Here is a 24,630-nt window from a genome sequence, read left to right as displayed (position 1 = left end):
GCCTTCATAAAAAATATGAAATAGGGCAAGATGGTAGTTGTCAGTCAAGCCCTTTCAACTTTCATAAAAACTCTGCATCAACGTTGGACCGCCCCAGAGTACTTCCAGTTCTAGGCTACAGTGCCACCGGAAATGCAGGATGGAGAGGCTTAGGTGAGACAGAATACGGAGTTTGTGGCTTGATTACAGAATACACATATCTCTCCACTGATGACGTTCCAACCAAGACCTTCAAATTCTTAAGACTGTTACAATAACATGTTCCTGAAACAGCAGAAACTATAAAAGGAAAGTACCCATAAGACTGCCTGCCTGTAGTCAACAATCATCCGTGGCTTTTCTCTGTCAGTGCCACTGTTCTGAAGACCCTGATGATGAACTCTTAGCTTGCCAGTTCTTGAACATCCTTAAAACCTGCTCCTTCAAATGTTGCCTGATACCTGGACAAGCTATCTGGTTTGCTCTGACCTCTAGTATATGCTTGTTTGGGTCTTTCAGAAGGACTGGTCTTTCTCAGTTACTAAAAAGTTACCCAAGAGAGCACCCTATGTGGGAACTTAGTAGACCTTTCTACCTTATCTCCAGAATGCCAGTCCTAGCCTGGCCTGCTGATAACTGCTCAGCAGCAAACTGTGCCCTCAGACACTGGTACAGTTTTCCACCTGGCACCCTCTTTTCACTTATCTGCCACATACAAGAACATTCTCGAAGCTACCAGGATCATATCATTGCTCTACACCACAATATTTCTAATAACGCATGCATCATACACTAATTGAACTTAGCTGTCAAACCACTGTACTTGTCAGAGGACTGGAGACCTTGCCAGTTTTGTAACAGAAGCATTGAGAATCCCACAGCTACAGAAACTCTAACAGATGTACTGGGAAGAAGTCTGCACAAGAAAATCTTTCCCAGATTTTTCCAAATGCCACTGCATACTTTTTTGACCTACTCTTAAAATGAAAATACAAATATTTGAGCAGAATTACAATTACCATCTACAAAAAGTTGAGTATGTCTTCATTCAAACCTGGATAGTTATATGCTACAAGGGACTTCTGTTGATGAATAAAATATCATCCATTCTCAGGACCCTTGCACCCTGGTGCTGGAATGTAGCTTGGCTCTGCAGGAGTTCCCAGCATCCCCACTCCATATGTCCCCAGTCCTAGTACTGCCTAGAAAGCTGGAGCTCCACTCCACTTGCCCCCTTTCAAGGCTGGGTGCTTCATGGGTTCCAGGTATCTCCCTTCTCTGTGAGTCCTCTCTCTATTTTTCCCCTTTCCCCAACTAAAGTTCTGGCCAGGGGGAAAAAAAAGCATCCCTACCGGTAAGGAATTCGTACTCTATTATGGGATATAAACAAATAACTACAGTTAACAACCATGTGGTAGAATTTTTTAAATGCCACATCAGAGACTCAGATGCTAATTTCTCTTTCTCTCTTTTACATATCTTTTCGTTACAACCCATTCATGGAGGAAGGGAATGGAGAATGGAATGGAAGAATGGAGTCCCTAATGGACATATAAATTAGAGAATTTATAAATACCTTATATAGACCTACTTAAATATAGGGAAAAAACGGAGTATTCACCATAGTAACATTCTTAAACATCAAAGCAATCCTTGAATACTTGACATAATATACAGTATATTATCAAACTTCTAATTTAGCAAACTAAATTATATCAGATTAAGTTCCTTCAATGATAGAAAATAATTACTGCTAAATATATGTAGCCAGGATAAAAAAATACAAATGAAGATTTGCACGGTTTGGGTAAAGCAAAATCAGACTTAGGATTCAGAATGGGAGTAGGGTCTAAAATAGGTGTCAAGTAGGATTCAGACCTGTGCCAGTCACCAAGGGGGACTCAATCGCATGCTTTTGTTACGTTCTAAAGACTGATGTAGGCTATGAATTCCTTTCCACCACACAAGAGAGGATGTGGAACAAATACCAAGGTGAGATTACTAAAACATACTGTAATTACTGTGCTGCTAAAAACAAATTTCCTTTTTTTATTAATAGGAGGAAGAAAATACAAAATATTTTGACCATTAAATATAACCAGAATATTTCATAAGATTCAATAAAGAGGCGTTAACTTTGTTGAATGATATACATTTTATCTGAAAGAAATCACAAAATATTTTTATCCTCATATTTTACCTGAACTACCCTGAAAAACTGTGTAGTCCAAGAAAATATTCTAGTCACATTTAAAGCAATCAGCTTCACTAATAGATACTGCTTCAGCTATTCAAATACACATTACTCTATGGCCGCGATCCAGCCTAGCAACTGAGAACTAACAATAGCTGAAAACTCAGCTTATCTTTAAATATGTTATCTTAAAAAAAACATTTTTATCACTTGAAACTTTGCTCTGCTCTCTCAAAGGTTTCTCCCTCAAAAGCTCTTGATTGAAGAGCAGTAACTGGGGGTAGAAGAGATGAAATCACTTTTATCAACCTATCTATAACATGAGTTCAAAATATGCAATCACAGGCCAATAGAGCCTAGCTGTGAGGCCTCAGAAATACAGTTTGTGTAAGACAGGACAAGATAAATGGCCTAGGCAGGTGTAATGAAGTAATTTGATTACTTATTAGAAGATTTCCCAAAGCCAGTAATTCCACTTGTCTCTCCGATGGCCTGAGAGGTTTATTTCCAGAGTAAAATCAACAGATGTGTCCTTCTTCTTCCGAGAAGGGAAGAGCTGCTGGGAGAGGAGGTGCAGGTGAGCAGTCTCAGGCTCAAGCAGACATGGAAGGGGAAGATCCGAAGACGGATCCCCTTCAGCCCACCCACGCTTGTGCATCCTTCGGAAAGTCTGCATACACCTCATGGGTATGCCAGGTTGAAGGCTATTCTTAAATACAACAGGGAATAAAAAGGTCAGCCAGAAAGAGCGAGCCACACATTTGAGAACACTGCAAGAATAGACATTTGATAGCACAACTTGCAAAAATCTAAACAAAGGAAGAAAATCTCCGAATATACAACACAGAGAAAATCTACATATAGTCACAGCTTTATCTTGGATATTCTACTAATGTGATAGGTAAGGAATACCACTAGTGATCAGCAATAACCACATTTAAAAAACAGAACCCTTTATTCTAACTGTGCATAAACATCAACAAATGTCTGCATAATCCTAAAATACAAAAAATTTGGAATGAGATGTAAAAATATATGAATACCTAGGAAGCATCTCATTATATAACTTACCCACTGGCCTTTAGATTATTTTTGTTTACTGTTTTATCACTGTTTACTGCAATCCCGGCTTTACCTTATATTGACAACAGCATAGTCTTTTATTTCCCAAAACTTTTTATTTTGAAAATTTTCAAATCTACAGAGTATGAGAGAATAATATGATACCCTATATCGCTCAACTAGATGCATCAACCGATTTAAAATTTGCCACATTTTCTTTCTCTCTGATACACACACACACACACACACACATATTTTTCCTTTCCTTGTTATTTTTCTTTTTCTGGCAGAACCATTTCAAAGTAAGTTGCAGGGGCGCCTGCGTGGCTCAGTCAGTTAAGTGTCAGACTCTTGGTTTCAGCTCAGGTCATGATCTCAGGGGTGATGAGATTGAGCCCTATGTCAGGCTCCATGGTCAGCAGGGAGTCTGCTTGAAGAGTCTCTCTCTCTACCCCTCCTCTACTCACTCTCTCTTGCTCTCTCCCAAAATAAATAATAATAAATCTTTTTTAAAAATTAAAAAAACTTTAAAAAAAGTAAGTTGCAGACATTATGCACGTTACACTAAGTATTTCTGTATGCATTTTCTAAGAACAAGGATATTCTTCTGTACAACCACAATACCATTTTTAAGTCTAAGAAAACTAACCACAAGTCTATACTTACTTATCATCTAATACATAAACAACATTCAAACATCCCAGTTGTCTCAACACAGTTTATAACAGCTTCTCCTGTCTAGTAAGTTCTATTAAGGTTTAAACATTATATTTGGTTGTTAAGCCCCTTTCAATCTAAAATAGTGTCCCCATATTTTTCTGTTTTTCATAATAAATAATTTTTTAAAGTGAAGGGTACAAAGTTCAAATTTTCCTCAAAAAACTCTTAGTATTATCTTGAGCTTAACGGAGTAATTTTTTCAAAGTTATCAAAGTTCACTTATTAGAAGACTCTGGCTAGTCTCTTGTCTGTTAGTTATATTCCCAAAGACAACTGCTATCAGTGCGCTGGTTGTGGGAGGGCTGAGGCCAAGAAAGGAGGACAGTGATACTGAGTGACGACAAGAACTATGCTGATAAGCAGAGGCTCATCCAGGTTCGGCAGAATCCTAGGTCACACAGTGTATTTAAAGAGAAGACCTTTGCTCTCGGGGAACAAACGTCAATGAATTTTGGGGTACAGTATGAATCACCTGAGCATGTGCTTCACAATTTGGGAGTGTGACTCTGCTTATTAGTGCTAATTACACGGCTAATAATACATCAGCATTATGCCTCAATCAGCCTAAGCCTAATTCAAAAACAAAGCCCCAGGGTAAAAGGCATTATTAAGACTTTCTTGTAACTGCAACCAGTACTAGTTATTCACGTATTACCTAAATACTGTGAATCTGACAGCAGTCCCCTGCTACTTAAGACAGACTTTTGAAATGTGGTAAATTGAGTTCTTTATAAGCAAACACAAAAAACATACAAACTCAGCATCAGGATGATTGAATTAAAGGGGCAATATTTCATGGCCAGTGCAAAAGTGGCATGGAAAAAAGATAAAATATTCTCAAATACAGCAAGCACTAGAAGTTACCAGGGGCGCTTGCTGCCATGATAAGGGATGTCTGTGAGATAGTAACTGGAGATGGTGACTTCCCTTCCTCAGCGTCCTGTCACACACCGTTTTTATTCTCAGGCAATTCATTCTAACCAACAATTTTATCTCTTCTTAGGGCCTCCTTTACTGTCTATATGGTATCCAACTCCAAAATTTCTCTCTTTCCAGCTCTTGCTTAAATAGATTCCTCTCTAAAGATTCAGACACAACTGAATTCTGGATATCTTCAGCTGGCCCACCCACAAGTACCTCACACTTTCATGTTCACCATCAAGATCACCATCCAATTTCCCCATCTTTCTGATTAACCTGCTGCCCTTCCTCTATCAAAGTGAATGTCTCAACCAGACATCACCTCGCCATGACCACCACAATCCATCAGCCACCAGCACTGTCATTGATCCCACCTCCAGTCCATCTCCTTGTGATCTGCTCACTTCTCTCCCCCCCGGTACCACCTCCCTGGCTTAGGCCATCATCACACGCAGCATAGCACTAGCTTTCTGAGTGCTCTCCTCCCCAGTCCCCCCTAAAGTAACCATGGTTACTTTACTAAAATAGAGCTCTACCCTTCCCTCTTTCAGTTCCCTAGCACCACTGCAGTTACTCCCGCCTCATCTCACTGCTCCCCACCTGACACCTCAAGCTCCAGCATAATGAGTTTTCCTCAGCACCTCACACAAACCATCCTTCACTTCTCTAGGAACTTTTGCCTCGTACTATGCCAAACACTCTTCTCCTCTATCTCCAACTAACTCTTACTTCTTAAGACTCATCTTTGACATCTTCTCTTCCAGAGAAGCCTCCCTGTCACCTCAAGACCGGGTCAGGGTGCTTCTCCAGACCATGGCACTTACCACACCGAACTGGGTAACTGCCTATTCTCCCAGGAGCAGTACGCAGAGCAGGAAGAGGGAGGCCGAAGTATGGAGACCAACGTGCAGGCTGCTGCAGCAGAGAGCTGACCAGGACCCGGACCACAGACAAGGCGTGGCTTACAGAAGCATAAGGCCTGGGAGAGATTCGGGCAGCACAGTGGGAGTCTCTGTGTTACACAGCATTTATGCTCAACATCTGATGGCACGCACCACGTAATGGGTGCTTAATATATATTTGTTCAAAAAAATGAACAGATCAATGAAGGCAGAAGATAAAGATGTAAGGAAGCAAACAGAAAAACATCTGACTCGAGCTCAGTCTAGACTCACTGAGCGCTGGGGGAATGAAGACACAGAGCAAGCGGAGCTGGGCGAGTTTCATTAGGAGGGACGTGTGGTTTGCAAAGATAAAGGCCAGCGGCTGGCAGAGCAGCATGCAAAAAGCAAGTGAATGAAGAGCATGAGTGTGGAGGTTGGGTGTGAATACCAATTCTGACACTCGCCAACTGCCAACGGGGGAGCCCCGGGAAACTCATCCAACTGTTCTATCTATGCCTCATCTGTACGATGAGGGTGCCTATGGATGACAAGATAATACCTAACAGTACTTGGATGAGGATCAAATGAATTCACTGAGTTAATGTTTGTAAAGTCCTTAAAAGAACAGTGCTTCGTATAGAATAATCATGATATAAGTGTATTAAATTAAACAAATCCTTAGTAGTATCTCGACCTACGTAGATGCAGTAAAAATGGCCACTTGTTTAGTGAATAATTAACAGACGACTGCATACATCCACTTCCTGGAAGGAGATGTATCAACCATATTTACTGTAAAATGTGAAGAATTTTCTCAACTAGAGTTTTAGGTAACACAGCAGAGTTGTTTTTACACATATACACACAATTCATAGTACACTGGGGAAACTGGAACTTCTGAGCTATACCAAAAAAATATAACACCCTATTCCCATCTCTAGTCACATATAAATCCTGGAAAAATATAGCAAAATAATTTTTACTACATAGCCAAGCTCAAAAGCAAGAAGAAAAAAATCCCAGGGGCCAAGAGCAAGGAAAAAATTTAAAGTCAGAGCATTAAACAAAACGCTAAAGCTAAAGGAAAGAAACTTGCATTATATATTCAGAGATAAAGAAAAAATTTACAAAGCATAATGCAAAGACAGGAAATTTTAAAAATGTATGAAATAAAAACATGTAGACATTGAAATTATGACCTCAAAGGCAGAACTAGACCTTGCTAAGGAGTGGGTTAGTGAACGGAAAGAGAATGCTGAAGAAATCGCCCAGAGTGCAGTACACAGAGACAGGCAGAAAGCATGGCAGAAAACAGTGAGCTTTATTCTCAGAGAGGGAGAATGACGAGAATGGGGAAAAGGCAATATTTGAGGAAATAATGAGTGAGGGCTTTCCAAAAGTGAAGAAAGTCCTGGATCCTCAACTTCAAACACCTAAGTTCCAAGCAGAAATGGGATAAACAAAAGCAAAAGCGTAACTAGCCACATCACAAACCAAAAGATCTCCAGTTACATGCACCGGGGAAGCTGCTGTCAGAGCGTTCGCTGCATTCTCTGACATGGCTCTTCCTATCTCCACTGCCACATTATAGGCTCCTCGAGGGCAGGATTCTTTCCAGTACATAATACACTGTTAATATCTGCTTGATGCATAAATGAAAGTATAAATGTGTGCAGTGAATTTATATTCATGGGAAAGCATTTTTAAAAGGAAACAAAATAATATGGAAGAAACATCACACAAATCCAAGGGTCCATGGGTAAGGCATTCCTCTTGGGACCTGCTTCTCCATTTGTGTAAAATAAAGGAGTCATATCTCAATGATGTCAGATATAAAAGCCACTAAAAAATATTACAGGATACTATAATATTATTTGAGTGGTTTTCTTATTTTCTTATTTTCAACAGGGTTACTGACAGGAAATCTGAAAAACTACATGCCTCCTAGTTGTTTAATGCAGGTAGGGCAGCTCTAAGAGCATAGTGACAAGCCACAAACCAGTTAACCATTGAGTCCTGAGGTAGGACCCAGACAAATATATTTATGCACCACCTTTGGTCAAATTTCATGGAACACACCAAAGCCAACTTCACAACCCAACTAGACTCTTGGTTTTACCTACATGACATGGATTCTCATCTAACAAACTCTCACTAGATCAACATCACAGAGCTCAGCTACAGTCATTCTGTGCATTCTTCCATCTCCATACCTAAATAAGTAAATAGCAAACCATTACCAGTCCAAGACTTATGTGAGAATTGGCTGGGAAAAGTAAGCTGTTAATATATAAAATAGCTAGAATCAATACTGTTGGCTTTTGACTAAGAATATTTAAAATGGCAGGACCTTGAAGTTGTTTGTAATTTTATGTGGACTCAAGCTTCAAAATCTATGTATGCAAAAGAAAACGCAACAGTTCAAACTGATCGACTTGTATTTAATGTGTGATAACAGCATGTTTTTCTATTTCTAGAAAAACATCTAAGCTTATTTCTTCATTCTTAGAGAAAACAAGCCTTACAAGGCAGAAAATAACGATTTAGAAAAGAATTAGAATTTGTTTCTTAAACAGTGAGTGTGCTACAACTTTCTGTGAGTGCTTGAGCAAACTAGGAGTTACAGTGATAGGTTTGATTACCAGGCAGGAAAAACATGCTAGGAAGTAGATTTTTAAAAACCACTCCAGGGACGAAGGAAAGGTAAACAGATGACAAAAGAAATCTTTGTTTCTAGGTATGAGAATATTAATCTCTTGGGCTCTTGCAGGTAAAATAGATAGATGATTCAAGAAGTCATACAAATCATCTCACAGAGGGTGACACTTAACCAGAGACAGTACTTTGGGACAGGTATATTTTAAAGATGTATATTCATCTCTTCATTTAAACACACTTACATGAAGAAACTAGGAGTGGTCCAAAAGAGAACAATCAGAATGTTGAGAGATTCAATTTTGTAATACATGAAATAATGAATTTTTATGTTGCAGAATAAGATTGATGGTTCCTGGAAGAAAAAAGTAAGACTGCCCATAAAAGAAAGCTAGAGAGAGTTTGTTCTTATACTGGATCTCAAATCTCTGGTCACCTAAAAAAGAACAGAACTACCTTTGGAAGTAGTGGGTCAGTGCCTTCAGAGATGCCCTCATGGTGCCCCAAGAACAAGTCAGCCACAATGATACAGAGCAGGTTCAAGCAACAAACTGGGAGTTGGGCTAGATTCTGGGATGTTAAAACACAGATTTTATTATTTAAAAAGGGAATGATTTATCGAATAGCAAAAAGAGAATAAGTAAGAAGTAAAAGTGTAGTGATTATGCCTCAAAATACCGTCACAAATTGAGAGGCCATCTTTTCAGAAGATGTCAGGTAAAGATGAGTACAGTATTAGCTGCTGGCATTCATGTATTTTCATAGCAAATATAAATGTGGTTAGATGATCATCATTCTATAAGGGCGTATAAACTTATGTGTAAAAGCAAATGGAATATCTATGTGCTTAACTCATTGAAACTACAGAATGTATAAACTGTCTTTCCAGTAACATCTTATTTCATTAAGGTATAAGTGTTTATAAATATACATGGCAAAGCAAAAAAAAAAAAAGATCATCATCCTGATGCTTCATGGTAAAATCAGAAGCAAGATGTGAGGCCAATGGGGCCAGCAAAAGAACTGTTTATAAATATATAAAAGAAAAGAGTACTTTCTTTTTCCATGTAACTTATTTACTGTTTCAATGTAAGCTATTCACTGAATTACCTTTTTGTTTATCCTTTTCAAGAAATACCACAATGTGGGCCAGTTCATTCAATATCCATATCAATTTCATTTTAAAGGGGTATAAAGCAGAAATTTGTAAAATATATTTTCTGAACAATCCTGCAATATGGGTTCCAGGCATAATTATATTGTGCTTATTCAATGCACTCACACTCAAAGTTTTGATTTGGAGATGATACATGGGGGAGAAAAGCTGACGGCAGAGTATCCATTTTGCCAGACCAGATCACGGCAACAGTGAGTCGTTCTAGAGCCAGCAGCTTCTTCCTACTTCAGCCAAGTCTGTAGCAATGTAGCAGCTTTTCCAACTATGGTAAAGATAGTGATTTTTTCACCAGAAGTGGCAACAGCAACTTTCTGATTTGTCACAGCACAGCAATCTAAGAGTGCGGGGATTAGCTGTTCCTGGAAACCCAGCCCACTCCTCCAGCCCTTCAATTACTTTGTAGCATCTACTACTTCCCTATATTAAATCCCTCTCCTTAAACTAACTGGAAATAATGCTGTTGCTTATAGGGGACCCTTTCAGTAAAATGGACATCGTTCTGGAAAATAATTTACAAATATTGTCAAATTTCTAAACATTGATTTGATGGCGAAATATAAAATTTGTCTTTTAGACTTTCAAAAATACATGTTAAAAGTCCTACTTAAATGCACAGAAGGATATTTTAAAATAGTCTTGAGTGGGACGCGTGGGTGGCTCAGTCAGTTAAGTGTCTGCTTTCTGCTCAGGTCATTATCCCAGGGTCCTGGGATCGAGTCCCAAATGGGACTCCCTGCTCAGCCAGGAGCCTGTTTCTCCCTCTGCCTGCCACTCACCCTGCTTGTCCTCTCGCTCTCTCTGACAAATAAATAAAATCTTTTAAAAATAAAATAAAATAGGCCTGAGGATAGGAAAACATCAAATAATGGGAAAAGGAGACAAAAGAATGAGAAAAACATGGATTCTTTTAAATGGTGAAATTATTTGTGTGAAAAAGAAAAGAGAACTGGTAGAGAATTACAGAAAACTCTAAGTTAATCAAGTGGAAATGTATTCCAGATAGTACAAATTCCAGATGCTGAAATTAGAGAAGGGAAAAAGTTTACGAAGATATCCACCACTTGGTATCTTAAGTCAGTTTTTTTTAATAAATTTTTTAAAGTTTAATTTGGATCTTATGATCAAAAAAGTTGAACACAGACATGGAAGATACAAAGAAAGGATCCAAACTGAACTTCTAGAGACAATAACTATACCAATCCTGAGATGAAAAATACACTAAAAAGATTAACAGCGGATTAGACGTGGAAAAAGAAAAGATTACTAAACTCAAACACAGCAATTAGAATGATCCAAAATAAAACACAGAAAGAAAACATACAATTTTTAAAAATGTAAATAAAGCATAACAGTGGACAACTTCCAAGAGTTAATGTCTGAAATGGAGTCCCCACAGGGAGGGAGCAGAAGAATATTTGAAAATTACTCCAAATTCAATGAAAACCATAAACTCACAAATCCACAAAGTTCAACAAACCCCAGACACAAGAAATGAAGAAAACAAGGGGCGCCTGGGTAGTTCAGCTGGTTGAGTGTCCACCTCTTGGTTTCAGCTCAGGTCACAATCTCATGGGTCATAAGATCAAGCCCCACATCAGGCTTCACACTCAGTTGGGAGTCTGCTTGAAGATTCTCTCCCTCTACCCCTCCCCACCTCTGTCTCTCTCTTAAATAAAAAAATAAATAATCTTAAAAAGAAATGAGGAAATTTTAAAAAGATAAAGAAGAAAAAGAAAGCTGAAAAGTTCACTGCCAGCCAACTCACATTATAAGAAATGTTAAAGTCCTTCACAAACAGACAATGAATGACAGAAATGGTATGTATAAGAGTAAATAGATATTTTTCTTATTATATTAATCTCTTTAAAAATGCTTTTAAATGATGACATTATAACCCTGGGATTTATAACATATATATATATAAGAAAAATGTAGGATAACAATACCATAAAAGCCAGGAGGAAAGAAACGAAAGTATACTATTGTAAGGTTTATATAGTATACTTGAAGTAATATAATATCACTTGAAGGTAGACTGTGACAAGTTAAAAATGTATACGATTATAAACCCTGAAAAAAATTTAAATTAAAAAACCATTAAAATAAAGAGTTATAGCTTATAAGCCAACAAAGAATTTAAAAAGGCCAAAAGGGGTGAGAAGGGGAACAGAGGCAGATGAGACAAACAGAAAACAAATAGGAAGACTTGACCCAAATGTATCAATAATGTCTTTGGATATAAACAGTCCAAATATCTAAATAAAGAGCAGAGATTGTCAGACTAGATAAAAAAGACCCAACCACATGCTGCTTATATACAAGCATCATTCACAAAGTAGATTTCAGAGCAAAAAATATTATCGTCACGATAAAGATAATCATTTCATAATAATAAGGGGTTATTTTATCAAGAAGGCCAAACAATTCTAAGTGTTTATGCACCTAATAACAGAGCATCAAATACATGTAGCAAAATTAGGAAAAATAACACAAATCCAGAATTATAGTCAGCAATTTCACCACCACTCTTTCAACTAAAAGAACAACCAGATTCGAGGATATAGTAGACTTGGAAAACACTACCAATCAGCTTGACCTAACTGACATTCATAGAACACACCATCCAACAATGGAGAAATACACATTCTTCTAAAGTGTACACTGCACATTTACGGAAAGAGACCATGTTCTGCGCAATGAAACAAGCCTCAATAAATTTTAAAGGATTTAACTTATTCAAAATATGTTTACAGACCAAAATGGAATCAAATTAGAAATAAATAAGAGCAAGATCTCTGGAAAGTCCAGAAATTTTGAAAATTAAATAACATACACCCATGGATCAAAGAAGAAATCAAAGGGAAATTAGAAAGTATTTTGACTTTACATCAAAAACTAGGGATGTACTGTATGGTGACTAACATAATATAATAAAAAAATATTATTAAAAAAAAGTATTTTGAACTGAATAAAAATGAAACTCAAAAGCAAAATTTGCCAGATGCCACAAAAGCAGAAATTGAGAAATTTATAATCTCTAAATACCTACATTGGAAAATAAGAAAGGTCTCTAATGAATCATTGAACACTACATCAAAAACTAATGATGTGCTATACAGTGGCTAACTGAACATATTTAAAAAAATAAAAAATAAGATTTCAATAAAAAAAAGATAAGAAAAGTCTCAAATAAATAACCTTGGTTTCTACCTTAAGAAGTTAGAAAAAGAAGAGCCAATTAAACTCAAAGGAAACAGAGGAAAGGAAATGATGAGTATCAAAGCAAAACCCAAAAAAACTGAAAACAAATGACAACAAAGAAAATCTATGAAACTGAAAGAATTCTTTGAGATCAATTAAATTGATAAACCCATGACCAGATGATCAAGAAAAAAGGATAATCAGTGCTATAAGCTGAATATCTGTGTCTCTCCCAAAATTCATATTCATACGTTGAAATCCTAATGCCCATGTGATTGTATTAGGAAGGGGGGACTTTGCATGTGATTAGGTGAAGAGAGCAGAGCTCTCATGAATGGAATAATGTCCTTAAGGAGGCCTCAGAGATATCCCCCTCACCTCTTCTGCCACTGAGGCTGTAACGAGATACCTGCAACCTGGAAGAAGGCCCTCAGCCAGGATCATGCTGGCACTTTGATCTGGGACTACAGAACTATGAGAAATGAATTTCTATTGTTTATAAACCCTCAAGTCTGAGGTATTTTGTTATAACAGCCCAGAATGGACTAAGACAATAAGGGAAGATTATAAACAATTTTATGCCAATAAATTCAACGAGACTAACCAATTCCATAAAAGACACAAATTATCAAAGCACATTAGAAAAGAAACAGATAACCTAAATAACCTTATATTAAAAATACTGAGACTTTAGTTTAAAACGTGCTCACAAAAAATTTTCAGGGGCACCTGGGTGACTCAGTCAGCTGAGTGTCTCTCGATTTCAGCTCAGGTCATGATCTTAGGGTCGTGATATCAAGCCCCACGTTAGGCTCTGCATGCAACAAGGAGTCTGCATGAGATTCTCTCCCTCTCCCTCTGCCCCCCTCTGCCCCTTACACACATGAGCTCTCTACAAAATAAATAAATTAATCTTTAAAAAAAAATTTCCAGACCCAGACGGCATCACTGGTTAATTCTACCAAACCTTAAGTTAGAAATAGTAATGCCAGGGGCGCCCGGATGGCTCAGTCATTAAGCGTCTGCCTTCGGCTCAGGGAGTGATCCCAGCGTTCTGGGATCCAGCCCCACATCAGGCTCCTCTGCTAGGAGCCTGCCTCTTCCTCTCCCACTCCCCCTGCTTGTGTTCCCTCTCTCGCTGGCTGTCTCTGTCAAATAAATAAATAAAATCTTTGGGAAAAAAAAAGAAATAGTAATGCCAATTCTATTTAAACTCTTCTAAAATACTCAAGAGGAAGAAACAACTCCCTAATCACGAATGAGGCTGGTATTGTCCTTACGACAAAGACATTACAATCAAAGAAAACTACAGACCCATATCCCCTTTGAACACATATGCAAAAAGTCTAGACAAGAATTCTAGAAATTCAAATCCAACCATATATAAAAATGTTAATATGGTATAACCAAGGGTGGTTTATACCAGAAATGCAGAGTTGGTTTAACATTCAAAAAAAATAAAAACAAAAACCAACCAGTGTACTTTGCCATACTAACAACCTGTGATGGTTACTTTTATGTGTCAACTTGACTCAGCTAAGGGATACACAGATAGCTGGTAAAACATTATTTCTGGGTACATCTATGAGAGAGGTTCCAGAGATGTTAGCATTTGAATGCCCCCAAAGCATGTGGGCATTACCCAAATCCACTAAGGGCCTGAATAAAACAAAATGGCAGAGGAAGGGTGGATGTGCTGTTTGCTTGAGCTAGCACATTCACCTTATACTGCCCTTGGATATCAGCTCTGCTGGTTCTTAGGCCTTCAGACTCCAGCCTTTAGAATAAAACTGAAACTTACAACATTTGCTTTCCTGGTTCTGAGGCCTTTGGATTTGGACTAAATTACACCATCAAACTTCCTTGTTCTCCAGTTTACAGATAGCAGGTGGTAGGATTTCTCAGCCTCCATAATCATATGAGCCAACTCCTATAATAAATCTCATATCTGTATCTACATATCTACAGATAAAGATATCTTATTGGTTCTGTCTCTCTGAAGATCCTTGATGAATATACAAAATAAAAAAATAAAAACCATACAATCACCTCAGTAGACAGAACTGCAAGAACTCTGGTACTTATGACTCCATCCAAACCCCTGCACCAAGAGACACTAACACGAACTAGCATAGTTTCTAACTTCTCATGGTTGTGTCCCTAGAAAGATGATTATAATCCTCTTAAGTTCCTGCCTGGAAAAACTCAAGGTTGCCAAAAGCATTTACTGTTTGTTCTAGCCAACACCTGAAGATAGGGCCCCTATATCCCAATCTCTGTAGGAGAGTACAAGCCTAGCTTGAGTGAGCACCAGGTAGCAAACCCAGATGGTTTAATCACACTGACCAACTCCTTTCCAACTTTTTGTGAATTTCTACATCCCTGACTCTGCTCAAGCCCCCATTCATTTCCCATTTGTTCCTCCTCTCCACTCCTTTATTCTCCTTTTAAAATATCCTAGTCACCTCCACACAAAAAGCAGCTCAGTTCAGTTCACACTGGACTCTCCTCCCCACTACAATAGTTATTACTGAATAAAATCTGCCCTTCCTGCTTTAACTAGAATACAGCTTTATCTTTGATAAGACACAGAAAAAGCATTTGACAAAACCCATTATCCATTCCTGACCAAAACTCTCAGCAAACCACAAATGGAAGGGGAAATGAACTATGAGAGACTATGGACTCCGGAAAACAAACGGAGGGTTTTAGAGGGGAAGGGGATGGAGGGGTGGGCTAGCCCAGTGAAGGGAATTAAGGAGGACACGAATTACATGAAGCACTGGGTGTTACACGCAAGCAATGAATCATGGAACACTACAGCAAAAAGTAACGATGTACTGTATGGTGACTATCATATATCATAATAAAAAGAGAAAAAAAGAAATGTAAGAGAACTTCAACCTGATACAGGGTAGCTACAAAAAACATACAGCTAACATCATACTTAATGTTGAAAGAATAAATGCTTTCCCCCTAAGATCAGGAACAACACAAGGACTAGAGATGTTCACTAGGACAAAAAAGAAGGAGGGAGGCATCTATATAAAAAAGGGCAGCATAAAACACTATTCACAGATAACACAATTGCCTATATAGAAAATTTAATGGAATTGAGCTACTAAACTCATAAGTGAATTTGCCAAAACTGCAAACAAGATACAAGATATAAGATCAATACACAAACATTAATTTTATTTTTATGTACTAACAATGAACAATGGGAAATTAAAATTTTTAAAAATAGTACCATTTACAATAGCAGCAAAAATACAAAGTAAATAGGGATAAATTTGACAAAAGGTGTGTAAGACTGATCTACATGCTGAAACCTACAAAACACTGCTGAGAGAAATTAGATAAGACTTAAAGAGGAGACGTACCTTGTTCATGGGTCAAGACTCAATATTGTTAAATGTCAGTTCTCCCTCAAATTGAACTACAAATTCAATAATCCCAATAAAAATCCCAGCAGACTTTTGTGTAGAAACTGACGATCTGATTCTTAAATTCATATGGAAGTGCAAAAACAGTAAAATAGGCAAAACACGTTTGAAAAAGAACACTATCTGATTTTCAAGACGTATTATTAAGCTGGAGTGTTTATGACAGTGTGGTATTGGTGCAAAGATAATAAATAGATCAATTAAACAGAAAAGAGTTCAGAAATAAGCACACACATACATGGGCAAATGATTTAAGGTAATGCAATGGAGAAAAAACAGTCCAATCTATTTAACAAATGTTCCTGGAACAACTGGATATATACCAAAAAAATTATATTGGATATACTCTTAAGATACAAAAATAATTCAAAATAGATCACAGACATATGTGTAAAACCAAAACTATAAAAGTTCTAAGATACTATTTGCACCTAAGGGTTAAGTAAAGCTTTCTTAATAGAACACCAAAAGTACAATAAATACAAGGGAAAAAAGGATAAATTTGACTTCACTAAAATTTAAAAAGTTAAAACCAAACTTTAGTCTTCAAAAGACACTGGCAGGAACATGAAAAGACAATTCAGACACTGGGATAAAATATTTGTAAAGCATATATCTGATAAAGGACTTGTATCTAGAATACATACAGAATGCTCAAAATCTGACAAATAAGAAAAAAGGCCATCCGTTTTTTAAGTGGACAAAAGATTTAAAGAGGCTCTTCGACAAAAGAGAAGTAAGGATGGTAAATAAGCACATGAAAAGATGCTCAACATCATTACTCATGAGGGAAATGCAAATTAAAACTACAATGAGATGCTAGTATAATACACCTATTAGATGCTAAAATTAAAAAGACAGACCATAAGTGTTGGCAGAGATATAGAAGAACTGGAACTTCCCTCTCGTAGGAGCTGTAAAATGGTACACTCATTTTGGAAAACAGTTTGGCAGTATCTTAAAAAGTTAAACATACATCTACCATATGTTTCCACTCCTAGGTATATACCCAAGGGAAAGGAAATAAATATATGTCCATACAAGGGCTTGTATGAATGTTAAGAGCAGCCTTATTCATAACAACCAAAAACTGGAAACAATCCAAATGCCCATCAACAGGAGAATGAATAAACAAATTGTGGTAAATCCATACAGTGAATACTACTCAGCAAGAGAAGGACACAACTTAGTACACACACAAACACAATGGAATATCACTCAACCATCAAAAGAATGAAATCTTGCCATTTGCAATGACATGGATGGAACTAGAGGATATTATACTAAACGAAATAAATCAGAGAAAGACAAATATATGATTTCACTCAAGTGTGGAATTTAAGAAACAGATGAACAAAGGGGAAGGGAAGGAAAAATAAGATGAAACAGAGGGGGAGACACACCATAAGAGACCCCTTAACTACAGGAAACAAACTGAGGGTTGCTAGAAGGGAGATGGGCGAGGGGATGGGGTAACTGGGTGATGGACATTAGGGAGGGCACTTGATGTAATAAGCACTGGGTGCTATGTGTAACTGATGAATCACTAAATTACCTCTGCAACTAATAATATGCTATATATTAATTAAATTGAATTTTTAAAAATTTAAATAAAGGACTAACTATTGATACATACAAATTGGATGAATCTCAAAAGAATTAATCTTTGAAAAAAGCTAGATTTTTAAAAAGTACATAACTTAAGGGGCGCCTGGGTGGCACAGCGGTTAAGCCTCTGCCTTCAGCTCAGGGCGTGATCCCGGCGTTATGGGATCGAGCCCCCACATCAGGCTCTTCTGCTATGAGCCTGCTTCTTCCTCTCCCACTCCCCCTGCTTGTGTTCCCTCTCTCGCTGGCTGTCTCTCTCTCTGTCGAATAAATAAAAATAAAATCTTTAAAAAAAAAAAAGTACATAACTTATAATTCCACCTATATAAAACCCTAGAAAATGCAGACTAATCTACGGTGAAAGAAAGAAGATCAATGACTGCTTGAGGAAGGAGTATGAGGAAACTTTTGCAAGTGATGGATATGTTCACAATCCTGCTTGAGAAGATACTGTATACTTTAAACATGTATTGTTCGTTGTATGTCAATTAGACTTTAATAAAGCTGTTTAAAAATGAAATAAAACATAACAAAAAATAATCTTGAAAAATGTAAAGGGACCTATCAAACCACAAGACAGATTAAGTCTAGATAAGAAATTAATCAATAACTCTCTAAACTATAAGAAAAAAAAATATTCTCCCCAAAAAGCTGTGAAGAATATATTCCTTAGAGAAAGAATGCAAACAACCTCCATATCAGGTTTCTAAATGCACACCGGAGTCTGGAAGGCAATGGATCAATACTTACAAAACACTGAGAAAAAAAAAAAACAACTCAAGAAACATCTACCCAGTTCATAAGCAACAGCAACAGAAATCTTTTTATTATAAAACATTCCTCTTAACTCCATGGTGGTTCCCATACCATTAAAACTACATTCACTCATTTATTCACCAACTGCACGGACTACTCTATAAAAGTCATTAAGTCTTCTTAGAACTGTATAGATATGGGCTTATGCAATGGATGCTACAGAATCATGCATCTGATAAACTCAGGTAAAACTGTCAACGTTAAGGGTTAGATTATTTGATTCTGGGGTAAACTGCAAGGCCCCTCTCTTCTCACAAGATTCAGAAGAAATAAAATTGTTATTGATGTAATGAACCATCTCATGTTATCCCAGAGACTGTGAGATAAAGTTCAACCTTTGCAGCTCTGGAACAGTGGGTGATGAGCAGGAAGGAGTGCCTCTTTCTGCAGGGCTTCTCTTTCCCTCCTCCCTTCCCTTCCCAAACACAGAAGATCAGAAATCATACCAAAGAATTCTGTTGTGAACTCACTGTGCCAGGGAAACTGTATAAAGGAAAACAGATGCCAATGGACAGAAACGTGCCTTCCAAATCAATTCTGATACCACATTTCAGAACCTAGACACCACAAAAAATCATTTTCAGCAACGTGCCAGCTGCTGCCATAACTGTCATGGGGCCCCTCAAGCTCCCATCTGGGCTGCAACTCCACCACCTGCACCTTGATTCCCAGAAGTGTCACGCTGCCATCAAGTGTTCCCCATCAATAGCTCCCCAAACTATTCCCCATGCTAATGTGGGAGAGAAGAGTGCCTCTTCCTAATACCAATTAAAATACCAATTCCATGAATATAGTCATTAATGCTACTTATTTAAACCTTAACAACCCCATCCAATAGATCAATTCAGTAAGTATTTACTGAATAACCACTAAAACAAATCTGCTAATGGGTTTTATATCCAAAAGAATCTCTCTTCCTGGCCTAAAATGTTGGACGACTTCTATTCCAAACAAGAATAGCTTCCTCAGATAGATAGACAGATAGGCAGAAAGACAGATAATCAAGAAATTCCTGCCATCTGGTGTCCAAATTTGACACTGCACTGAATAGGGACCGAGCAACCTCAATTTGGTATAGGCAAGCACCCTAGACTAAAAAATGTTCTATGTAGTGGTTTTTAAAAATCCATTTGGACGAAAGGGTTACAAGAAAAGCCCATTAACTTAAATGAATCTTAAATGAAGGCTATTAACGTAAATGAAAACTGAAAGAATATGGGAAAGATGGGGTATTCTCCCATCTCCAGCAAACTGAGGAAAAACTGAAATACTGAAAATGGTAGGTTTAAAATCCATCTACACCACCACCATCCCTGGTCAGCCTTTCAACCAATGCCAACCACACTCCGCCTAAGAGCTCAGCAAAACAGAAAGGGTGCAGACTGACGACATAAACAACTGAAAAAAGGAAAACACAAAGAATACAGAGACCTCTTTTAAATTATATGGTACCTTTTCATTTTTCATAGTCCATGTACTTCAAGAGCTATATATGATAAATTTGGGGGGTTTTTCATTATTTACGTAATATGGCAAAGAGTGGTGCCCCATCAACTATAATGACTCAACTTCAAACAAGACTACTTTTTTAGTTAACAAGGATTCTTTAGAGCCTTCAGCAAAGATTTACTACAAAATAGGAATGCAGTGAGAACTAATGAGCACATGTCTACACAGCACATAGTAAAGGCAAGGAGAAAGTAGGAGTCATCCCTGATTCCTCCCTACCTCACCCTACATGCAATTATTAAGCCCAGTGGATTAATAAACTAATTATCTCTCTATCCCCACCACCCTATCCTAGACAAAGTCACCATCACCTTTTCCTTAGACCAGGGATTGGCAACCTACAGCCTACAGGCCAAATCTGGCCTGTCACCTGTGTTTTTTCAAGTAAAGGTTTATTGGCATATAGTCATAACCATTCATTTATATACTGTCTTTGGCTATTTTCATGCTACAATGGTAGAACTGAGGAGATGTGACTGGCCCACCAAGTCTAAAACATTTGTCATCTGGCTCTTTACAGAAAAAGTTTGCCAAACTTGGCCTAAGTAGGCTATTAAATAATCCTCTAACTAGTCTCTCTACCACTCATTCAATTCACTCTCCAAACTACAGTCTGAGTGAAAAGTTTTAAGAACACAAATTTGCTCACTCATTCTTCTACAAAGATAAACCCAAATTCCTTATGGAAACTCCTATAATTTTTCCAACCTCCCATCTTGCCATCTTGCCATCTTGCCACTACCCTTTATGATCCAGTTATTCTATTTTAATTCCTCCAAACTCACCTTGCTTTAGCCTTTGGGCTTTCAGCATATAATATTTCTCCCAATTGGGATACTCTACCTCTCTTTAGCTAACTCCAGCTCACCCTTCAGGTTCTCTGTGTAAATGTTATTTTCTCCAGGAAGCCATTCCTGACCCCTTGGGCTGGAATTCGGTGGTCCTGCATTCCTCTATTACTGACCTTGTTATTAGACTCTAATGTGTTTTCATTGTCAGGCCAGACCAAGAGCCATATGAGGGCAGATAGGCTCTGTGCTGTTAATTATGACACCCTTACAGCAAACAGGGACTAGTATGTATGAGGTATTTATAAAATCTTGGTTCAAATTAATTTATCCTTTGCATCATGTTCTGAGAATTCAAAGAATTTTTTCTCAGAAATTTATCAGAAATAATCATACCATTTTAGGCAATGAAGATAAATAAGTCATGTATAACCACAGCAGAATAAGGTGATACCTAGAAACCTATATAGAAAATTTCTGAGCCCAACTATTTACACCATATGCATTTATATTACTGGAGAAAGCTCTGATCATAAGAGCTTATCATTCTAGACCATATATAATGAAAACAACAGAAATAATGAAACTAAACAAAGTATTCTCTAATACCTGCTCTTCCCTCTCCTTTTCTTTGGTCTTACTTCTGCAGACTCTAGCAGAGGTGGCATCCTGGGTTGGAATGGCAGAGATCTGATGCAGTGGCATGCTCATCCCAGCCTCCTGTCTGGTTGTCTTCTTTACTGAACAGAGTCTCCAGTGGTAGAGTCATTTTGGGCCATGGACTTCAAACTGAGAGGGAGAAGACAAGACATAACTGAGCTAAAACACTTCAAATTTCCAATAGTGAGATTAGCATTGTATATTTATACTCTTATATTCATATTTGAATCAGTTACAATGTCTGACATAAATACTCAGTCTTCAAAAACAACAGAAGATACATGTTCTATGGGGGAAATTTTAACATTTTTCTCATGTAATAAGATGGGAACACCTGAAAGAGGCTGTGGATCAGGTACATGGATAATCAGATATTAATTTTCCATTGGCCATTAGGTTTTAAACAGCAGTGTCATCCTTTATTTTAAGAATATTTCTGAAGTTAAATTTTTTTTCTTGAAAAAACATTCATTCTGATAGAAGTGATCTTGCCGTAAAACCACTGCCCTTGAATCCACATAACGGTAGGATTAAAGGTTTAAAAGTCTAAAATAAATTTAAAATATCTATGATCTCTGCTTAACCTTCTGAAAGTCTAGACTCTCTAGACCAATTGCTGGCAAACTTTTCCGATAAAGGGCCAGAAAGTAAATATTGTAGGTATTGTGGGCCATATTCTTTTTTAAATTACTCAATTCTGTTGTTGCAGCGTGAAAACAGCCACAGTAAGTGTGTAAATGAATGAGAATGGTTATGCTCCAATAAAACTTTACTTACAAAAACAGGTGGCAGGCTAGATTTGGCCCATGGCCTGTAGTGCTAACCCTGTTCTAAGGAAATTTCCAGGGAAGATGAGGGTCCATGGATATTCCTGAGATCTTGAGAAGGTTGCCCTTAGGTAAAATAATAGTTTCTAAATACAGTGATTAGAGGCACACCTGCCTTTTTTTCTGGTTTTCTCCTACATTCCTCCAAAGTACCTGGTAATTGAATTACACGTTTTCTACCTTAAGCCTTTGATGAGGCTGACACAAGATGGAGCACTGTGCCCAATGAACAGTCTGAATATTTATATTCACATCACCCAAGACAAGAGGCACTTATGCTTAGTTGTCTTATACTGTATGGGAGATCACAATAGTTACTGGTGAGCAGTTTTTTCATCACTCATGCATCAAAGTTCTCTGTCACAGAAGGCAAACTCCATGTGGCCTCTTGGAATACTTATTCAAACTAACCATGTCCAGAGACCCTACTACATATCATACCAATAGCTGCCTTTGGTGCTTCTAGTGTAATAATCATTATTACATCATTGGTACATGACCAAGACAAGCCTGAAGAGGACTATTTATGCCACAAAAACACAAATGTGAGAGAGGGTTTTAAATATTTTGTAGAAATTTGAAGGACTTCCCCTCCTTACAGCCATTTAAGCTATTCTTCTGATATGAACCCCTATCTCCAGGTAACAGACCTGAAAGTCTGCCTGACTTTCAATTCCTCTCCTATGCCATATTTAGGATAAAAATAATCATCTTAAAAACCAAACTGCGAAATAGGCCACGTCACTTTTTATGTGAAAGTTCATGTGAAAAACATAAAGCAGGTATTACTCATACTATTTTCTTTGCACGATTTCCAAATATCTGTTTTATATCAATTCATCTGTAATAAAGAGCAATAGTTAAGCCTCTGCACCATGCCTAACAATCCAGGCATGAGGACTTGAATTCCCCTACTGCTAAAAATACAGCACAAACATCTGTATCTAGAAGAAATGGGCAAACTGGCTATTTACAAGTATAGAAACAGGGGCACCTGCCTGGCTCAGTCAGTGGAGTAAATAACTCTTGATCTGGCAGTCATGAATTCAAGCCCCAAGTTGCACACAGAGATTAGTTTAAAAATAAAATCTTAAAAAAAAAACACCAAAAAAAATAGCAATATGGAAATGGATATGCCATATCAATGGATCAGAAGACTCAACTACTGTGAAGGTGGCAATTCTCCCAAAACTGATACACACATAAAGCAATCCCTATCAAAAACCCAGCTGACTTCTAGGCAGAAATTAGACAAGTTGATCCTAGAATTCATATGGAAATTAGAGGGACCCACGATACTCAAAACAATCTTGAAAAAGAACAAAGTTGGAGAACTCACACTTCCCAATTTCAAAACTTACTACAAAGGAATAGTAATCAAGACAGTGTGAAACTGGAATAAGAATAGATATAGAGATTAACAGAACAGAATTTAGAGTCAAAAAACGAACCCATGCAGCTATGGTCAACTGGTTTTTCAAAAAGGGTTCCAAGACTATTCAATGGGGAAAGAACAGTCTTTTCAACATTCAAAAGAATGAATTCAGATTTCTATCTCACACAAATAAAAAATACACAAACTAAACATCACCAAAATAAAAATGTTTGTGCTTCAACAGATACCATCAAGAAAGTGAAAAGACAACCATAGAACACAAAAAAATCATTTTGCAATGATTTACAATAAGGGACTTATACGTTGAATATATAAAGGGCTGTCACAACTCAACAATAATAGACAAATAACCCAATGAAAAATGCATTGTTCAAGAGACTCTTAATTATACAGATTACTATAGGAGAGGGAGTTGGGAGGATGGGTCAAATAGGTGACAGAGATTAAGGAGTGCACTTGTGGAGATGAGCACAGGGCGATGCATGGAAGTGTTGAATTACCCTATTATAGATCTGAAACTAATATAACACTGTTTGTTAACTAACTGGAATTACAATAAAAACTTTTTTAAAAAAAGACTTTATTTGACAGAGAGAGGGGGACCACAAGCTGGGGGAGTGGGAGAGGGAGAAGCAGGCTTCCTGCCGAGCAGGGAGCCCAATGCAGGACTCAATCCCAGGACTCCAGGATCACAATCTGAGCCGAAGGCAGCTGCTTAATGACTGAGCCACCCAGGTGCCCCAATAAAAACTTTTTAAAAAGGAAAAATGGGTTGTTCAACATCATT

The 24,630-nt window shown here is 37.5% G+C and overlaps 1 protein-coding gene across 9 annotated transcripts in view; it reads right to left on the bottom strand.

Moving 5' to 3' along the window:
* The window catches only part of MARCHF8 (membrane associated ring-CH-type finger 8), a 117,979-nt gene that overhangs the window by 51,542 nt on the left and 41,807 nt on the right, over positions 1–24,630 (bottom strand). For 6 of the 9 annotated variants that reach the window (XM_034662866.1, XM_034662869.1, XM_034662862.1 and 3 more), the window contains exon 2: positions 21,570–21,749. The exons of 2 other annotated variants lie outside the window; for them this stretch is intronic. In XM_034662866.1, coding sequence (XP_034518757.1) covers positions 21,570–21,671 — 102 coding nt within the window. In that variant the 5' untranslated portion in view covers positions 21,672–21,749. Of the gene's footprint in view, positions 1–5,700; positions 6,173–21,569; positions 21,750–24,630 lie in introns of those variants that run through there. One more of the 9 variants, XM_019806990.2, reaches the window with a different exon arrangement.

The sequence above is a fragment of the Ailuropoda melanoleuca genome, chromosome 6 (genome assembly GCF_002007445.2).
Source record: "Ailuropoda melanoleuca isolate Jingjing chromosome 6, ASM200744v2, whole genome shotgun sequence".
Classification (NCBI taxonomy): Eukaryota; Metazoa; Chordata; class Mammalia; order Carnivora; family Ursidae; genus Ailuropoda; species Ailuropoda melanoleuca.
Note: the sequence above shows the minus strand (reverse complement) of the source record. Positions and strands in the feature narration are given on the sequence as shown.